The following is a 15,434-nucleotide window of genomic DNA, read 5'->3' as shown; positions in this document are numbered from 1 at the left end:
ACTGCCAAGGATCCGCGCCATATATAATATATGACAAAAAGTTTATGTTTTCACACTCTTTTTATTTTTCTTGATGAGTTACAGAATTGAGTTAAGCTAGTAGGTCAAGATAGTTTTGTCCAACTCAAAATATTCATTTATCCAAATATTACCGTTCGGTTATAGATCAATAATATTACGTGTTTTAACTTTCTCACGTTTGTTAGCAAAAGTGAAAAGAGTGTAGAAATATGATGATTAACCACTTTTACCCTTAACGTAAAAGTGAAAAGTCCGCTTAGCCCATCTAAAGCCCTTACCTTGTGACTTTCTGTGTCTCACTCTGCTCGTTTCCGGTGAGGAATGGCGCGGAGTGATTTAGACCTCGGCGCTCTAAGCGACGCGTTTAGCTCCGCTCAAATTTCCAAACACGAAGAACCGACTGGTCCGAGCCACACCAACGACGACGGCGATGCCGGTGGTTTGCAAGTCACGTGCTTCAGTGAGGTCGTCAACGAAACCGCCTTCCACCTCCAAATCATCCGCCTTCCCAAGCAGGTTCGTCTTCCATCCACATCTCTCCACTTGTTTGTTCAATTTAATGCTGAATTGAACTGCCCAAGTCAAAATTTGGGCAACAAAATTAGTTTATTTTTTTATTTTTTTTCCTTTTGCTTAGAAAAATGTAGGGTGAATTTTGAACAAATTATGAATTCGGTAAAAATTTCTCATTAATTGGACTGTAATTATATGCAAGGATTGATAGCAACTTTGCAAAATTGGTGTTGATTCTTTATTTTGTTTAGAAAAATCTAGATGATTATTTGCAGATGTGGTTAAATAATTTTCCGAAGTTTGAAACTTTGATCAACTTCTGAATTGGGTAAATCTTTTCCATTAATTTGAGTGTAGATATATGCATGGATCGGTTCGCAACTCTGCAAAAATTGGGGTTTTTTATTTCTGCTTAGAAAAATGTAGGCGATTATTTGCACGTGTTGTTAAATGATTCTCAGAAGTTTGAAACTCTGAACAAAATCTGAATTGGGTAAAAATTTCTGATCATTATGACTGTAGATCTATGCATGGATTGGTTGCAACTCTGCAAAAATTGGGCATTTGTATGCAGCAGCACCTATGAGACCTGTAAGTTGGTAATTTTGTGTTAAGTTTCTTCTAAAATTATTCTCTCTTTACGCTTGTGAATTCTGACTTCTTTGTGCTGCTTGGGATTACATTTTTTAACTACAATCATTACAATTGATGCCACAGAATACAGTGGGTGTTACATCCATACTTGGAGGGGCTTCTGATAATACAGGGTCGGGCATTGCTCGAAGATTAGGTAGATTATCAATTTTGTTCAGATAAGTTTGGGTCTGTCATCGTCTTTTTATTTTTGTAGTTTTTTTCCGTCTCCTCCATCGTCTGACATGCTGTTATTTTCAGTGTTAAAGACTGGACTTAACATAATCCTGGCTTGCAACATTCCTAAGAATAGTCCCATGCTTGAGGTCTGTACCCTCTGTCTTGAACACATGGAGAAACACACATGAACATAAGACTATCTGATGTCTTTTTCTTTGTCGTTTGCATATACGCAGGAATGGATTGTTCGTGTTTGCACATTTTGTTAGCTATTTTCACTGGATCATTTGCCCCTTCTTTTTGTGATTTCAGGCAGATGCTGAAAAATTGTTGGTTCAGAAGCTAATCAATCTTGGGTACACAAGGCCAAGGTCCGGAGGATTGTCGTCATAGCTGGGGACTTTTGATCCTGCTGGGTATGAGGAATGATTACTAAGTCTGGTTACCACTGTCAAGTGTCGTTGGAACCCTTACTAGTCTGATCATAGTCGTAAAGTTGACACTTTTCTCACGCTATGTTGTGCTTATGTGCGTATCAGTTGGGGGGCGACCAGTTCTGTCGGTTTTAGATTTTTTTTTTTATTGATTGCAAAGTATTTCCAGAAAGGAAGCCATAGTTTATGAGTTTCTGATGTTTATGATTAAGAAGAATCCAACTTCCAACCAGAGAATTGTACGTTTTCATTGCCAACTTTTTGTATTGTTGATTGTAGAAATTGATGACTTGCATGGTGATGGCGATGACGATGGCGATGGTTTATCTCGTACTCATTCTTTCTCACCCTATTCCTTCCACTACCAGAAATTTGGATTTAGATTACACTGGATAGGCATCCAGACTTATGTTACCGATGCCTTTTGAATTCATAATTTAGCTGATGCTGTGCAAGCAGCCCTCGTAGGAACAAGAGACGTGATGAGAAAGAAAGTGATAAGAAATCCACAGTCATCACGTCTCTTGTTCCTAGGTGAATCTCACTTTCTTTCCCATCCTCGTATGCTAAGTAATTAAACATGCCATTAATCCAATCCAATTTTAGATGTCAAATGAGGCGATAGGGAGGTTAGGGACAAATGCACTAACTAGAAAGATGCCATTAATTCTACCATTTGTCGGGATTGAAATTGATAAGTTTCTTTATTTTCAGAGGCAATGTAGGACATTAACGAAAGACATTCTCTATGTTTTGTAAGAAATGGAGACTACTTGTGATGCTCTTTTTTTTTTTTTTTTTTTGACACGATATGATAATCTACACTAAATTCATCTAAATTTCGGGAGGGAGATGAGGTTTTTGTTTGTAAAGAAAGAAGGATGAGCAACGGAGGGTGGTTAGCAAAAATACACTTAATATGAATTATATTGAATCACTCTCTTTCTTTATCGGTATTCAAAGTGTATGAAGTTATTCAGTAGTTTTCTTTATAATGAAATCGGAAAATGAAGAGATTGAATAACGAATTTATTAAATTTAATACATTATAGAGAGACGAAAAGACATATTTCGTCCAACATGCAGCAAGCTCATTGCATGCTCGTACTCCCTTCTCTAATGACATTATATATAGGTTACCTCCTCTAATGACATTATATAGGTTAGCCTCTACATTTGTTAATCCATTTCAATTTTATTGCCATGTCTTGTTATTCCTTTCAACAAAATGGTTAGATATTCATATTCAACTCCAACTCATTACGCTCTAAAACTTGGGTCGTTTTCATTGCTTAACAAATCTTCGGCGGACAAATACGAGACGGGAGAATTTGACGCTGAAGGATACAAATGGTTAAACCCTCATTATATCTTCTGCTAGCGTTTGAGTTTAAGAACATCTTCTGCAAACTTATGTTTCAATTTCACTGTTTGGCATTAGTTCTATGACATTTTTTTGGTAATGCAAGAATGTGGTTTTTATATTACGTGCTGTGTAAGCTGATAATTTTTTTTTGCCATACTGTGTGTTTCCTCACAGGAAACTAGTGCTCTACCCGAACGGAAACAAGAAGAAAAATGCGGAAGGCTACATCTCTGTTTACTTGGAAATGGTTGGAGCTGATTCTCTTCAGACTGTATGCGAAGTTTATGTTGATTTCAGGCTCTTTTTGCTTGATCTGAATAAAGGCATGTTCCTGGTTCTTCAAGGTACATTATATCTACTTCAAAACCTAATTCCCATCAAGTGATCATATTCTTTGACAAAGAAAAAAAAAAAGAAAACAAAGAAAAATCAAGTGATCATATTCATAGACCCGAAATTTTTCTTGTTAAATTGCAATGCTCTCTACTCATTTCCTGATCATTATTTTTTTTCTTTTCATGTTCCATAGATGCCAATAAAAAGGAAAAATGCTTCCATGGGATGATGATGCGTTATTCGGGATTTGATAAGCTTATCTTTTATCATTTACCGATGCTTCCAACGGTTATGTCATTAATGATTCCTGCGTGATTTGTGCTGAGGTCTTTGTTTGCAAAGAAAAAAGAGATGGCAAAGTAGAGTCTATATCGACGATCAAGGATGCTGTCATCTACAAGCATGTTTGGAAGGTTGAGAACTTTTCAAAGTTAGGTGATGACCTCTACAAATCAGAACCCTTCACTGTCGGAGAACGGAAATAGTATCTCTGCCTGGACTTTTATATTAATACCTTAAGATATATTCAAAATTTTAATCCACTATATAATCTCTTATCGCTCATCTTGTTGCAGGAAGATAGTGCTCTATCCCAAGGCAAAATGGCGCTGGATTGGGTACTCATATTTCTCTTCACTTGGAATTGGATGATCCGGAAAAATATCCTGGTTGCAAAGTGTTTGCAGAGTTTTCCCTGCGCATTGTCGATCAAATGCATGCCAAACATGAGAGCTTTAAAGGTAAAGATTGACCTATTTTAGCGTTTACTTTGTTCATCCTTTATAACATGTGGGTTTATTCTGTGCAGCTAATATCGTTCAGCTCCTCGACTACCAGTTGGGGTTGGCCTTAGCTTTATTTCACTGGACACTCTCGATAATTCGGATGGAGGGTTTTCGGTGAAGGATTCTTGCATAACGGAGGCCGTTGTCACAATCCGTGGAACAGCAACAGCACTGTAGTCGGCACGTCGTACGTTAATTTTGCTATTTCTAAAATGATGTTACGAATGAAGGGACAAATGTTTGATTTGCTAAAAAGATGTTTTGATTAAAGGCCATGTTAGTCCATGAAATTGTAAAAGCACATGTCTAGATGTGGCTTATCAAACCCCAGTTCTGAAGTCCTTGTTCACCAAATGACTTGTTATTGAAGAGTATTTTAATTACTTTTGTGAAATGAAAGGCCCATTTTCTTCTTTTAAGAGTGTTGAATATAACAAAAACAAAAATAAAACATCTGTCACTCAGTAGCATCTTAGTGTTTAGCATAAAAAAACTTGAGTAATGATAGGTAGACTAAATTTACAAACTAAATGATGTGTATAAAACCGTTGTTTTAATTAAAGTAGGATGTTCATGTCTTGAAATGTAATCTTATTCTTCATGTGATGGCTGTTGCAGGAAGCTACTGCTCTATCCTAAGGGAAATCAGAAAGGAAAGGGTACTCATATTTCTATCTCCACTCGGAATTGGATGATCTAAAGGAACCGGTTAAAACCCTCTCTCTTCTCTTATAAAAGTGGCTTGGGCCATCTTTCGTGGAAATCTGTTAAAACAACTTGAGGGTGATTGTTATTTTGGCCCGTTGAACAATTAGGCTTATTAAATCTTCTACACAGGTTCATTGACTCTTAGGTTCAAATTTTCGGGAATTTAATTTATTTATTTTATTAATCTTAGAGTTACAAAGTTTGATTTTTCATAATTAGTCATTAAAAATCCGTATTGGGTCACTCTTAGTGTTTTCGAATAGAGCTTGATCCTACAAACGCGTAAGCAAAAACTGTGTGCAAATCAGATTTATTGAAATGTAATTTATTGTTGATTGTGAGTTGTTTGGTAGTTGTCTAGAATGCTATGTCTCCTTACTAGATAATGCCATGAGAATTTTTGGAAGTCATTGCAAATACAACTTTTTGTAGATTAACAAAATGGTGACTACAATTGGCTTAATCCCTTCACAGGGTACATTGGCAGTCTAACCCTATGATTAGGTGTAGCTGTAAACACGAAAATTCTGTAACGAATGAAACGAGAACATATGTACAAAGTAGATTTGTATTTATTTGAATTTGTAGGTTACAATCTATGTTTACAATTTTCCTCTGATTCAGTCTTCAAATTTGATGTAGATGCGTAAGTTGCTGATCCAAGGGTCGCGATGACTTGATCTCAGACGAACAATAGAACAATTACTTCAAGTTTTGAGCTTGAAACAATGCGTGGATAGTCTTCACCTCAAAGTTGCTGCAAATGTGGAGTTGATGTAGGACTTCGTTGATTCAAGGGCCTTGACAACTTGATCTTGAATCAAACGTCGTTACAAGTTTTGAACTTGCAATAAAGTTTTGAAAGAATCTGTCACATCCCGGCTCGCTCCACCACCTTAGCACGATATTGTTCGCTTTGGGCCCCGACTATGCCCTCACGGATTTGTTTCTGGGAACTCACACGAGAAGTTCCCGATGGGTCACCCATCCTGGGAATGCTCTCGCTCGCTACTCGCTTAACTTCGGAGTTCCTACGGAACCCGAAGCCAGTGAGCTCCCAAAAGGCCTCGTGCTAGGTAGAGATGGGAATATACATATAAGGATCACTCCCTTGGGCGATGTGGGATGTCACAATCCACCCCCCTTAGGGGCTCGACGTCCTCGTTGGCACACCACGGCTAGGGTTAGGCTCTGATACCAAATTGTCACATCCTGGCCCGGGGGGGACAACTTCCCGGCCCGCTCCACCACCGTAGCACGATATTGTCCGCTTTGGGCCTTGACTATGCCCTCATGGTTTTGTTTCTGGGAACTCACACGAGAACTTCCCGATGGGTCACCCATCCTGGGAATGCTCTCGCGTGCTACTCGCTTAACTTCGGAGTTCCTACGGATACCAAATTGTCACATCTCGGCCCGGGGTCCACCACATCCCAGGCCCGCTCCACCACCGTAGCACGATATTGTCCGCTTTGGGCCCCGAACACGCCCTCACGGTTTTGTTGCTAGGAACTCACACGAGAACTTCCCAGTGGGTCACCCATCCTGGGATTGCTCTCACGCGCTACTCGCTTAACTTCGAAGTTCCGATGGAACCCGAAGCCAGTGAGCTCCCAAAAGGCCTCGTGCTAGGTAGAGATGAGAATATACATATAAGGATCACTCTCCTGGGCGATGTGGGATGTCACAGAATCGGCATAAGTGCTTGTTGATTCTTCAAGGGAATGCTTCGGCTTTGGTTGAAAGAAAGCTTCGACTTTGGTTGTGCATTCTTTGAAGAGAGCTTTGACAACGTATTAGTCTTCAAAGACTTGGCAGAGGTTCTTCTCAATGTGAGAATTTCGGCCCTTTAATGTAGAAATTGTCGACCTTGAATGTAGAAATTGTCCACCTTATGTTTGTCTGAGGACCTTGTATTTATAGACGTCCAAAGCCATGCCTTTAGGTGGATTTGGCTTTGATTTGTGTCTTGATTCATCCATGGGAGAATTTACCATGTTTTGTGTTTTGTTTTCAACCACTTTCCCTTACTTGGCCGAAATCTATAGGGCTTGTTGTCTATTTTGTGAGCAATCTTCAATTCTTGCTTGTTTTATGAATATGTTTTAGCTTTCTTTCCGGTTTTGGGAGCAATTTGGGCCTCTTGCCAATTTTAAGGAGAGATTCCCCCCTTTTGCCGAATTTCGGGGAAGTTTTGAGCTTCCTTTGCTTGATTTGTGCCACATGTTATTGATGACTTGTCTATTTGTGATGAGTCATATGCTACGTGGAGCTTTGTGATGCATCATTTGTATGCAATGAAATTTACATGTCTACAATAGCCACAAAATAAAATAAAATGTTTTTACGCTGTTGAATTATTAGTTTATTTTTATCATGTCTCGAGATCAAAGTGTGACAACTTTAATAGTATCAGAACTTAAGTGCTAAGTTCTCGTACCTCTACCCTAAGGTGACAACTATGAGTTAAAGAAAAAAAAAAAAAAGAAGGCAGAAAAGCAAAAAGAAAAAGTTGACAACAAAGCAAAAAGAGAAAGTTAAAGAGAAGAAGAAAAAGTTGAAGTTGGCTTCCAATATTTCTCAATAGGGATGAGGATTCTCTCCGAATCCTTTTTACGAAGATCTTAGAGATTTTCAAGTCTTTTTAGTTCATTATACATCCTGCGGTCTGTTATCGTTAGCTACTATTTGTGTTTAATTTTATATAAAAAAAATTTAAAATGATTTCTGACCGCACGATGTACGATGAATGGATAGGAATCCTCACAAAGAGGATCCAGATGAGATTCAAATCCTCTAAATGGAGCTGCAAACCAGTCCCTAAATCTATTATCGCAACAGCACTGAGAAGAACCTTTTCATATTCTTCTAGAAAACTGGCTCAGTGCCTCGGGTTCAAGTTCTGTTGCTTATTCAAAGTTACAAATTTTCATTTTAATGGAATTCGAAGAAAGACCTTTGTGTGGTTTGAAGATTAAAGTATACTCGTATTCCTTTATACAATCTTTTCACATTCAAATGTACCAAATCCAAGGTATCCAGTGTATGAAGCTATTGAGTACAGTATAGAGAGATGAAAGGACACATATCGTCCAATCTGCAGCAAGCTCGTCGGATGGTGAGATTTTTGAAACATGGAGTGGTACGTCACATATCATCATACAATTGGAGAGAAGTTTTTTTTTTTTTTTTTTTTTTTTTTTTAAGTGTAATGACATGTGGCATACCACACTATTCGGGGCACACTGAAATTTTTTTCATTGGATGCTTGTACTTCCTTCTCTAATGGCATTATATATATAGGTAAGCTCCTCTTGAAGCAAAAGATAACTGTTTAGCCTTAACAGTTTGTTAATCAATTCCAATTCTATTGCCATGGCTTGTAATCCCTTTCGACAAAATGGTTAGATACCTTATCTGCTTTATATTAGCGGTTTTCAGATTTCAGGATATTGTTATGTGCCAGAGATGCCTGATATACACTTTCATCAACACTATTTTCTTTCAGGGTTTTCAACATCATATTCAGATTCAGCTCCAACTCATTACACTCTAAAAATCGGGTCATTTTCATGGCTAACCGAAATTTTTGCGGACAAATATGAGTCGGGTGGATTTGAAGCTGGAGGATACAAATGGTAACTCTCCAATTATATCATCTGCTAAAGTTTTAGTTTAATATCATCTTGTTCAAACTTATGTTTCACACTCACTGTCAGACATTAGTTCTATGACATTTTCTCTGTAATGCAATGATGTGTTTTCGTGTATCATGTGCTGTGTAAGCTGGTTAAAATAAAAATGTTAGCCATACGCCCCATACTGTATGTTTGCTCCCAGGAAACTAGTGCTCTACCCGAATGGGAACAAGAAGAAAAATGTGGAAGGCCACATCTCTGTTTACTTGGAAATGGTTGGAGCTGATTCACTTCAGACGGGATGCGAAGTATATGTTGATTTCAGGTTCTTTTTGCTTGATCAGAATAAAGGCACGTTCCTGGTTCTTCAAGGTACATTATACCAACTTAAAAAGTTAATTCTCATCAGGTGAACATGTTCATAGACTGGAAAATTTTCTTGTTTGCAAATTGCAATGCTCACTGCTCATTTGCTGATATTATTTTTTACCCTACATCTTCCATAGATGCCAATAAAAAGGAACTATGTTTCCATGGGATGATGCGTTATTTGGGATTTGATAAGCTTATCACTCTTAAATCGTTTACTGATGCTTCCAATGGATATGTCATTGATGATTCCTGTGTGATTGGAGCTGAGGTCTTTGTTTGTAATGAAAGAAGAGCTGGCAAAGGAGAGTCAATATCGATGATCGAGGTTGGTGTTATGTGCAAGCATGTTTGGAAGGTTGAGAACTTTTCAAGGTTAAGTGCTGACTGCTGCGAATCAGAACCATTCCCTGCTGGAGAACGAAAATGGTATCTCTTCTAGGCCCTTTATATTATGCCCTTAATAAGAGCATTTTTAAATTTTAAATTTTTAATCCACAGTATAATCTCGTATCACTCATCTTGTTTCACCTGCATGATAGTAGAGAGTACTAATCACCCTTGTTAGCTAAAGTCAATTTTCCTCCAAACAAAAGCATATGGTTTTTGAGTTTCAAACTATATATGCAATTTTAACTACACAACTTTCGCACTAGATGTGGTCGATCACTGTAAAACATGTTGAATTTTTGCTTCCAATGTAGGGCTTTGCTCTTTTAATTCAAACCCAAAGAGGTGAGGTGAATAGGGTCCCATTCCAATTAACGAGAGATACGTAATAAAAAGTCATCATATTCTTCCCAATGTTGCAGGAAGATACTGCTCTATCCCAAGGGAAATGGCGATGGAAAGGGTACTCATATTTCTCTTTTCTTGGAATTGGATGATCCGGAAAAAGTTCCTGGTTTCAAAGTATTTGCAGAGTTTTCCCTGCGCATTGTAGATCAAATGCATGCCAAACATGAGTGGTTTATAGGTAAAGATTGTCCTATTTCAGTGTTTAATTGTATGAATCGTTCATAACATCAGGGTGTATTATGTGCAGCTGACAACTGGTTCAGTAACTCAACTTGGGATTGGGGTTGGTCTATGTTCCTTAAACTGGAAACCTTCAATCAGGCACACAAGAGGTTTCTGTTGAACGATACTTGCATAGTGGAGGCAAAGGTCACTATCCATGGAATTGCGTAAGGACTATTGTCAGCTGGTATTTGGTTTCGGATATTGTGAAAATGATGTTAATTGACTTGTGAATATGAATGTAGTTCTGGATCCGCGATATGGTTTGTCCTAAAAGTGGCGTTCTGTAGACCCCTAGAGCTGCAATCCTTTCCACCAAATGACTTGTGATTGAAGTGTATCTTGATAGGACCTGTTTTCTTAAAAAATCTGTCCTCTGAGACATATGTCGAGTCTTGACCAGTTATTTTAAAGTAGCTTATCTTGTGTTTAGCTAAAAACTTTGTTTGGTTAGTCTAACCTTAACTTGTTTGACAATGCTACACCGTAAACACTGTTCCTTTGCATAAGAATTAAAATTGCAGAATGTGTTTCAAAGCACCCACAAGCAGGTGACAGATACCTTTTCAACGAAACAAAGGCAACCTTTTTGAAGCAAAGCATAACAATTCAATCTTTAAAACGTTTCATGTTAGGAATAACACCTTTAACTTTTTCTTATAAAAGCGGGAAAACATATTTGATTCTAGAACTGAAAACCGGTTGATTTCTCTGTAATCGATTACCGGAAAATTTAAGTTTATTGACATGACCAGTCTTAACTTCGATGACCAAGATGGTAAGATGCATTATCTGTTTGCCTGGGTGTGTTGGAGTTGAAAGCAGTAACTAATGTACACATTTATTTCAGGGATTTTGAGAACAATTTCGGATGCACCACCAACTCATTACACAGTAAAATCCAGTTGGTTTCATTGCTCTGCAAAAATTCACAGGAGAAATATGAATCCAGGGACTTTAAAGCCGGAGGATACAAATGGTACAATCCTTTCTCTCAGTTTCTAAGAACAAATTCTTACTGTTTCTTTTTTCATGAACTTTCCATCAATTACTAGCATTTTCTTCTTATTTTCGAGCTGCTTAATTTATAATAGTATAATTTGTTGTTTTGCTGCAGGAAACTGGTTTTCTATCCAAACGGAAACAAGAACATGAATGTGAAAGAACCTCTCTCTACTTGGTAATGCCAGGAACAAATGCCCCCCAGATTTCTTCGGAAGTGTATGCTGTTTTCAGGTTGTTTTTGCTTGATCAGAACAACAGCCACTACTTTGTTTTTCAAGGTACTATTTCTTTCATTCAATCCAAACAATCAACAAACTTATAGTTCTCATATTTGCGAAGCATTGTCTCATTTTCTTGTATGTTTTCCCCGTGCATTGCTAAGAACAAAAGGAAAGGCGCTTTCATGGGATGATACTCGATTGGGGGTTCGATCAATTTCTCTCCCACAAAGGTTTCACTGAAGCTTCCAATGGATTCTTCATTGATGACACCTGTGTGTTCAGAGGGGAGGTCTTTGTTTCTAAAGACGAAGCACAGGCAAAGGACAATGTCTATCAATGTGGTAAAGGATCCTGTTATGTACAAGAATACTTGTAGGATTGACAACTTCTCAAAGCTAGACGCCTAATCCTACGACTCAAAAGTAATTATTGCCGGAGACCTGAAATGGTATACGTTGATGGTACTGCATGACACGCCCCGACCCCGATATTCCCCGAATACCAGGATAGGCACGTGCTGGCGGACACCCGAGGGTGACGAAAGCCATTTATTGAGTGCAAATGCTGAAAACAAAGGATATATAAGGCTTATAAATATAAAAGAATAATTAATATTCAAATAAGGACCGTGTTCAGAGCACACCACTAATCTAGAACACTAAAAGAAAATAATATAAAATTGAATGAACAAAGGAGTGAGTCCTACACCGAGAGGACTCGAAGATGCCGATGCGGAAGTGCCTGGACGTCGGGATTGTATGCCTCGATTCTAAGTCTTGAAGGGGCGCAAAACAAACATGAGTGGACCAAGTTGATATATATATAACAAAACAGTTATCAACTTACTAACCCCCAAGTTTTATGAAAACACAAATATAATGATAAACATAGGTTTTCCGAAACCTAGCATGTCATGCAATATCTCAAATCATAACATGTAAATATCATAAACACTAGTGAATGTCCGATACAACTCTCCAGGCCCCATGCCGGCTCCCCGTCTCTGAGCACACAGTCAGAGGAAAATACACTTCAGGCCCCACGCCGGCTCCCCGTCTCTGAGCACACAGTCAGAGGAAAACACACTCCAGGCCCTATGCCAACACCAAACCGTCGCCCGGGACGGACCGGATCTATCCCTACGTCCCGTAGCGGAAATGACCACTAGGTAAGTACAAAACCAGTGAACATACATATATTTGAAAATCAACTTCATAGTATAAAGTCATCCATCATCTATACTATAAAGAGGTGTTCTAAACATGTTCTAAATATCATATCGTCATCCATCAGATATTCTACAAGAACATGGGTTATAGGAAAAATAGTAATAATTCAAACTAGCCTCAGTAAGTATGTTATCTCGTAAAACGTTTCATAAAACATACTCATCAAATCATGCTTTTCATGTATGCATTTCTACTATCAAAACATGCATTTTTAGAAGGGGTCCACTCACGGTACTTCGCCGCCGAAAAGCCACACCACTAGCGAAGACGGAAACGCCACAAATAATTGTCCCTAAGCACACAAATGGTACATTTAGTCAAACTCTACTCAAACGATTGAATTTGGGAAAACGGACATCGGAAACGGGTTCAGAACGTCGAAATTAGCCTAGGAGGGGTCCCGCACGAAAACCTAAAAAGTCAACGGTTGACTTTGACCGTTGACTTTTTAGGTTTTCGTGCGGGACCCCTCCTAGGCTAATTTCGACGTTCTGAACCCGTTTCCGATGTCCTTTTTCCCAAATTCAATCGTTTGAGTAGAGTTTGACTAAATGTACCATTTGTGTGCTTAGGGGCAATTATTTGTGGCGTTTCCGTCTTCGCTAGTGGTGTGGCTTTTCGGCGGCGAAGTACCGTGAGTGGACCCCTTCTAAAAATGCATGTTTTGATAGTAGAAATGCATACATGAAAAGCATGATTTGATGAGTATGTTTTATGAAACGTTTTACGAGATAACATACTTACTGAGGCTAGTTTGAATTATTACTATTTTTCCTATAACCCATGTTCTTGTAGAATATCTGATGGATGACGATATGATATTTAGAACATGTTTAGAACACCTCTTTATAGTATAGATGATGGATGACTTTATACTATGAAGTTGATTTTCAAATATATGTATGTTCACTGGTTTTGTACTTACCTAGTGGTCATTTCCGCTACGGGACGTATGGATAGATCCGGTCCGTCCCGGGCGACGGTTTGGTGTTGGCATAGGGCCTGGAGTGTGTTTTCCTCTGACTGTGTGCTCAGAGACGGGGAGCCGGCATGGGGCCTGAAGTGTATTTTCCTCTGACTGTGTGCTCAGAGACGGGGAGCCGGCATGGGGCCTGGAGAGTTGTATCGGACATTCACTAGTGTTTATGATATTTACATGTTATGATTTGAGATATTGCACGACATGCTAGGTTTCGGAAAACCTATGTTTATCATTATATTTGTGTTTTCATAAAACCTGGGGGTTAGTACGTTGATAACTGTTTTGTTATATATATATATATATATATATCAACTTGGTCCACTCATGTTTGTTTTGCGCCCCCTTCAGGACTTAGAATCGAGGCATACAATCCCGACGTCCAGGCACTTCCGCATCGGCATCTTCGAGTCCTCTCGGTGTAGGACTCACTCCTTTGTTCATTCAATTTTATATTATTTTCTTTTAGTGTTCTAGATTAGTGGTGTGCTCTGAACACGGTCCTTATTTGAATATTAATTATTCTTTTATATTTATAAGCCTTATATATCCTTTGTTTTCAGCATTTGCACTCAATAAATGGCTTTCGTCACCCTCGGGTGTCCGCCAGCACGTGCCTATCCTGGTATTCGGGGAATATCGGGGTCGGGGCGTGTCAGATTGGTATCAGAGCCTAACCCTGGTCGTGGTGTGCCGACGAGGACGTCGGGCCCCTAAGGGGGGTGGATTGTGACATCCCACATCACCCAGGGGAGTGATCCTTATATATATATTCTCATCCCTACCTAGCACGAGGCCTTTTGGGAGCTCACTGGCTTCGGGTTCCATGGGAACTCCGAAGTTAAGCGAGTAGCGCACGAGAGCATTCTCAGGATGGGTGACCCATTGGGAAGTTCTCGTGTGAGTTCCTAGAAACAAAACCGTGAGGGTGTGGTCGGGGCCCAAAGCGGACAATATCGTGCTACGGTGGTGGAGCGGGCCTGGGAAGTGGTCCCCTACCGGGTCGGGATGTGACACTGCACAAATTCAAAACAAAGAACGAGGTTACCAGGAAAACTAATATTGCAGACTTCTCTTGGGTTGAGTCGTGGACAATGTCGCTTTCTTTAAGATGTTTCGCGGCTCTGCCCAAGTTGTGCAAGCAGTCAAAAGTTCCACGACGTTCTCAGGATAAAACAGCCCAGAAAACACCTCTGTATAGACCTTCCTTTGCACTAAGGAAGATCCAAAGCTTTCACCACTCTTATACTCAAAGTTCTTCTAGTTTTTCTTAGTTTTTCTTAGTTTTTCTCAGTGTATTTTTTACGTAGCAGAAAGCCCTAGTATTTATACACAATTGCAAGACTTTAACATTGAAGTAGTTGAGCAAATCATGCCCAAAAAATCCGGCCACAAAACAAGGGAGTAAAGCCACTTTGTTGAGAAAGAATAGGTCTCCCAAATCAAAATAAAACCTTGCAGTTTAAGAAAAGATTTTCTCCATAAAAATAGGAAACCAAACTTAATCAGAAAACTAACTCCAATAAATTTAAATAAACATAATATCCCAACAATCCCCCACTTGGTTATTTAAAGCTTGCTCCTTGAGTATATCATCATAGAGTTGTGCATAAATAATGGTGTTATGTCACTTGAACCGTTACATAGTGCCTAAGCTTTAGATCAACATGAGCAACACTTAGTTTTGAACAAGGCACACATAACCTTTCTTGGGTGAAGCTCGAAGCCAGCATGATTTGGCCATGTGCTTGTATCCCAGTTTAGTGACAGTGCTAGAAGTTAGCCCCATAACTTCATAGTAGGCGGCCTCACCTTCACCATCACAAAGGTGAAACTATCAAAGATACTCCTATAGCTAGGTATCTCACTCAACTAGAGTCTAGTTTTCATTAAGAGTATTATAACTCATCCTTTACATACGCTACAGGATTTCATCCCTCCATTTGAGTTTAACGACAACTTCTGTAAGAAGTAGGGCATGAATCCATATCACTCCA

At 39.0% G+C, this 15,434-nt stretch overlaps 2 protein-coding genes across 4 annotated transcripts; both read left to right on the top strand.

Annotated features, from left to right (window-relative positions):
- The first annotated feature begins 327 nt into the window (after nt 1-327).
- LOC103961234 lies at nt 328-2,114 on the top strand. Its single transcript, XM_009373766.3, has 5 exons — nt 328-537; nt 1,057-1,125; nt 1,252-1,324; nt 1,429-1,493; nt 1,660-2,114. The coding sequence occupies exons 1-5, from the start codon at nt 343-345 to the stop codon at nt 1,738-1,740; spliced, it is 483 nt and encodes a 160-aa protein (XP_009372041.1). The 5' UTR covers nt 328-342; the 3' UTR covers nt 1,741-2,114.
- Nucleotides 2,115-7,855: 5,741 nt separating this feature from the next.
- Nucleotides 7,856-11,286, top strand: LOC103961303. Of its 3 annotated transcripts, none has more exons than XM_048572001.1 (9): nt 7,856-8,094; nt 8,280-8,379; nt 8,485-8,614; nt 8,817-8,986; nt 9,121-9,412; nt 9,796-9,959; nt 10,029-10,170; nt 10,854-10,982; nt 11,121-11,286. In XM_048572001.1, the coding sequence occupies exons 2-9, from the start codon at nt 8,352-8,354 to the stop codon at nt 11,185-11,187; spliced, it is 1,122 nt and encodes a 373-aa protein (XP_048427958.1). In that variant the 5' UTR covers nt 7,856-8,094; nt 8,280-8,351; the 3' UTR covers nt 11,188-11,286. The 3 variants fall into 3 exon arrangements, with proteins under 3 accessions (XP_048427958.1, XP_048427957.1, XP_048427959.1); XM_048572000.1 differs by having other exon boundaries at nt 7,856-8,118; XM_048572002.1 differs by lacking the exons at nt 10,854-10,982; nt 11,121-11,286 and adding an exon at nt 10,249-10,443 and having other exon boundaries at nt 7,856-8,118.
- Nucleotides 11,287-15,434: the final 4,148 nt, after the last annotated feature.

Source organism: the organism of the source record quoted next, unplaced genomic scaffold (assembly GCF_019419815.1).
Source record: "Pyrus x bretschneideri cultivar Hongxiangsu unplaced genomic scaffold, Pyrus_bretschneideri_v1 Contig6, whole genome shotgun sequence".
Classification (NCBI taxonomy): domain Eukaryota; kingdom Viridiplantae; phylum Streptophyta; class Magnoliopsida; order Rosales; family Rosaceae; genus Pyrus; species Pyrus x bretschneideri.
This window is presented reverse-complemented; position numbering and strand designations above follow the sequence as displayed.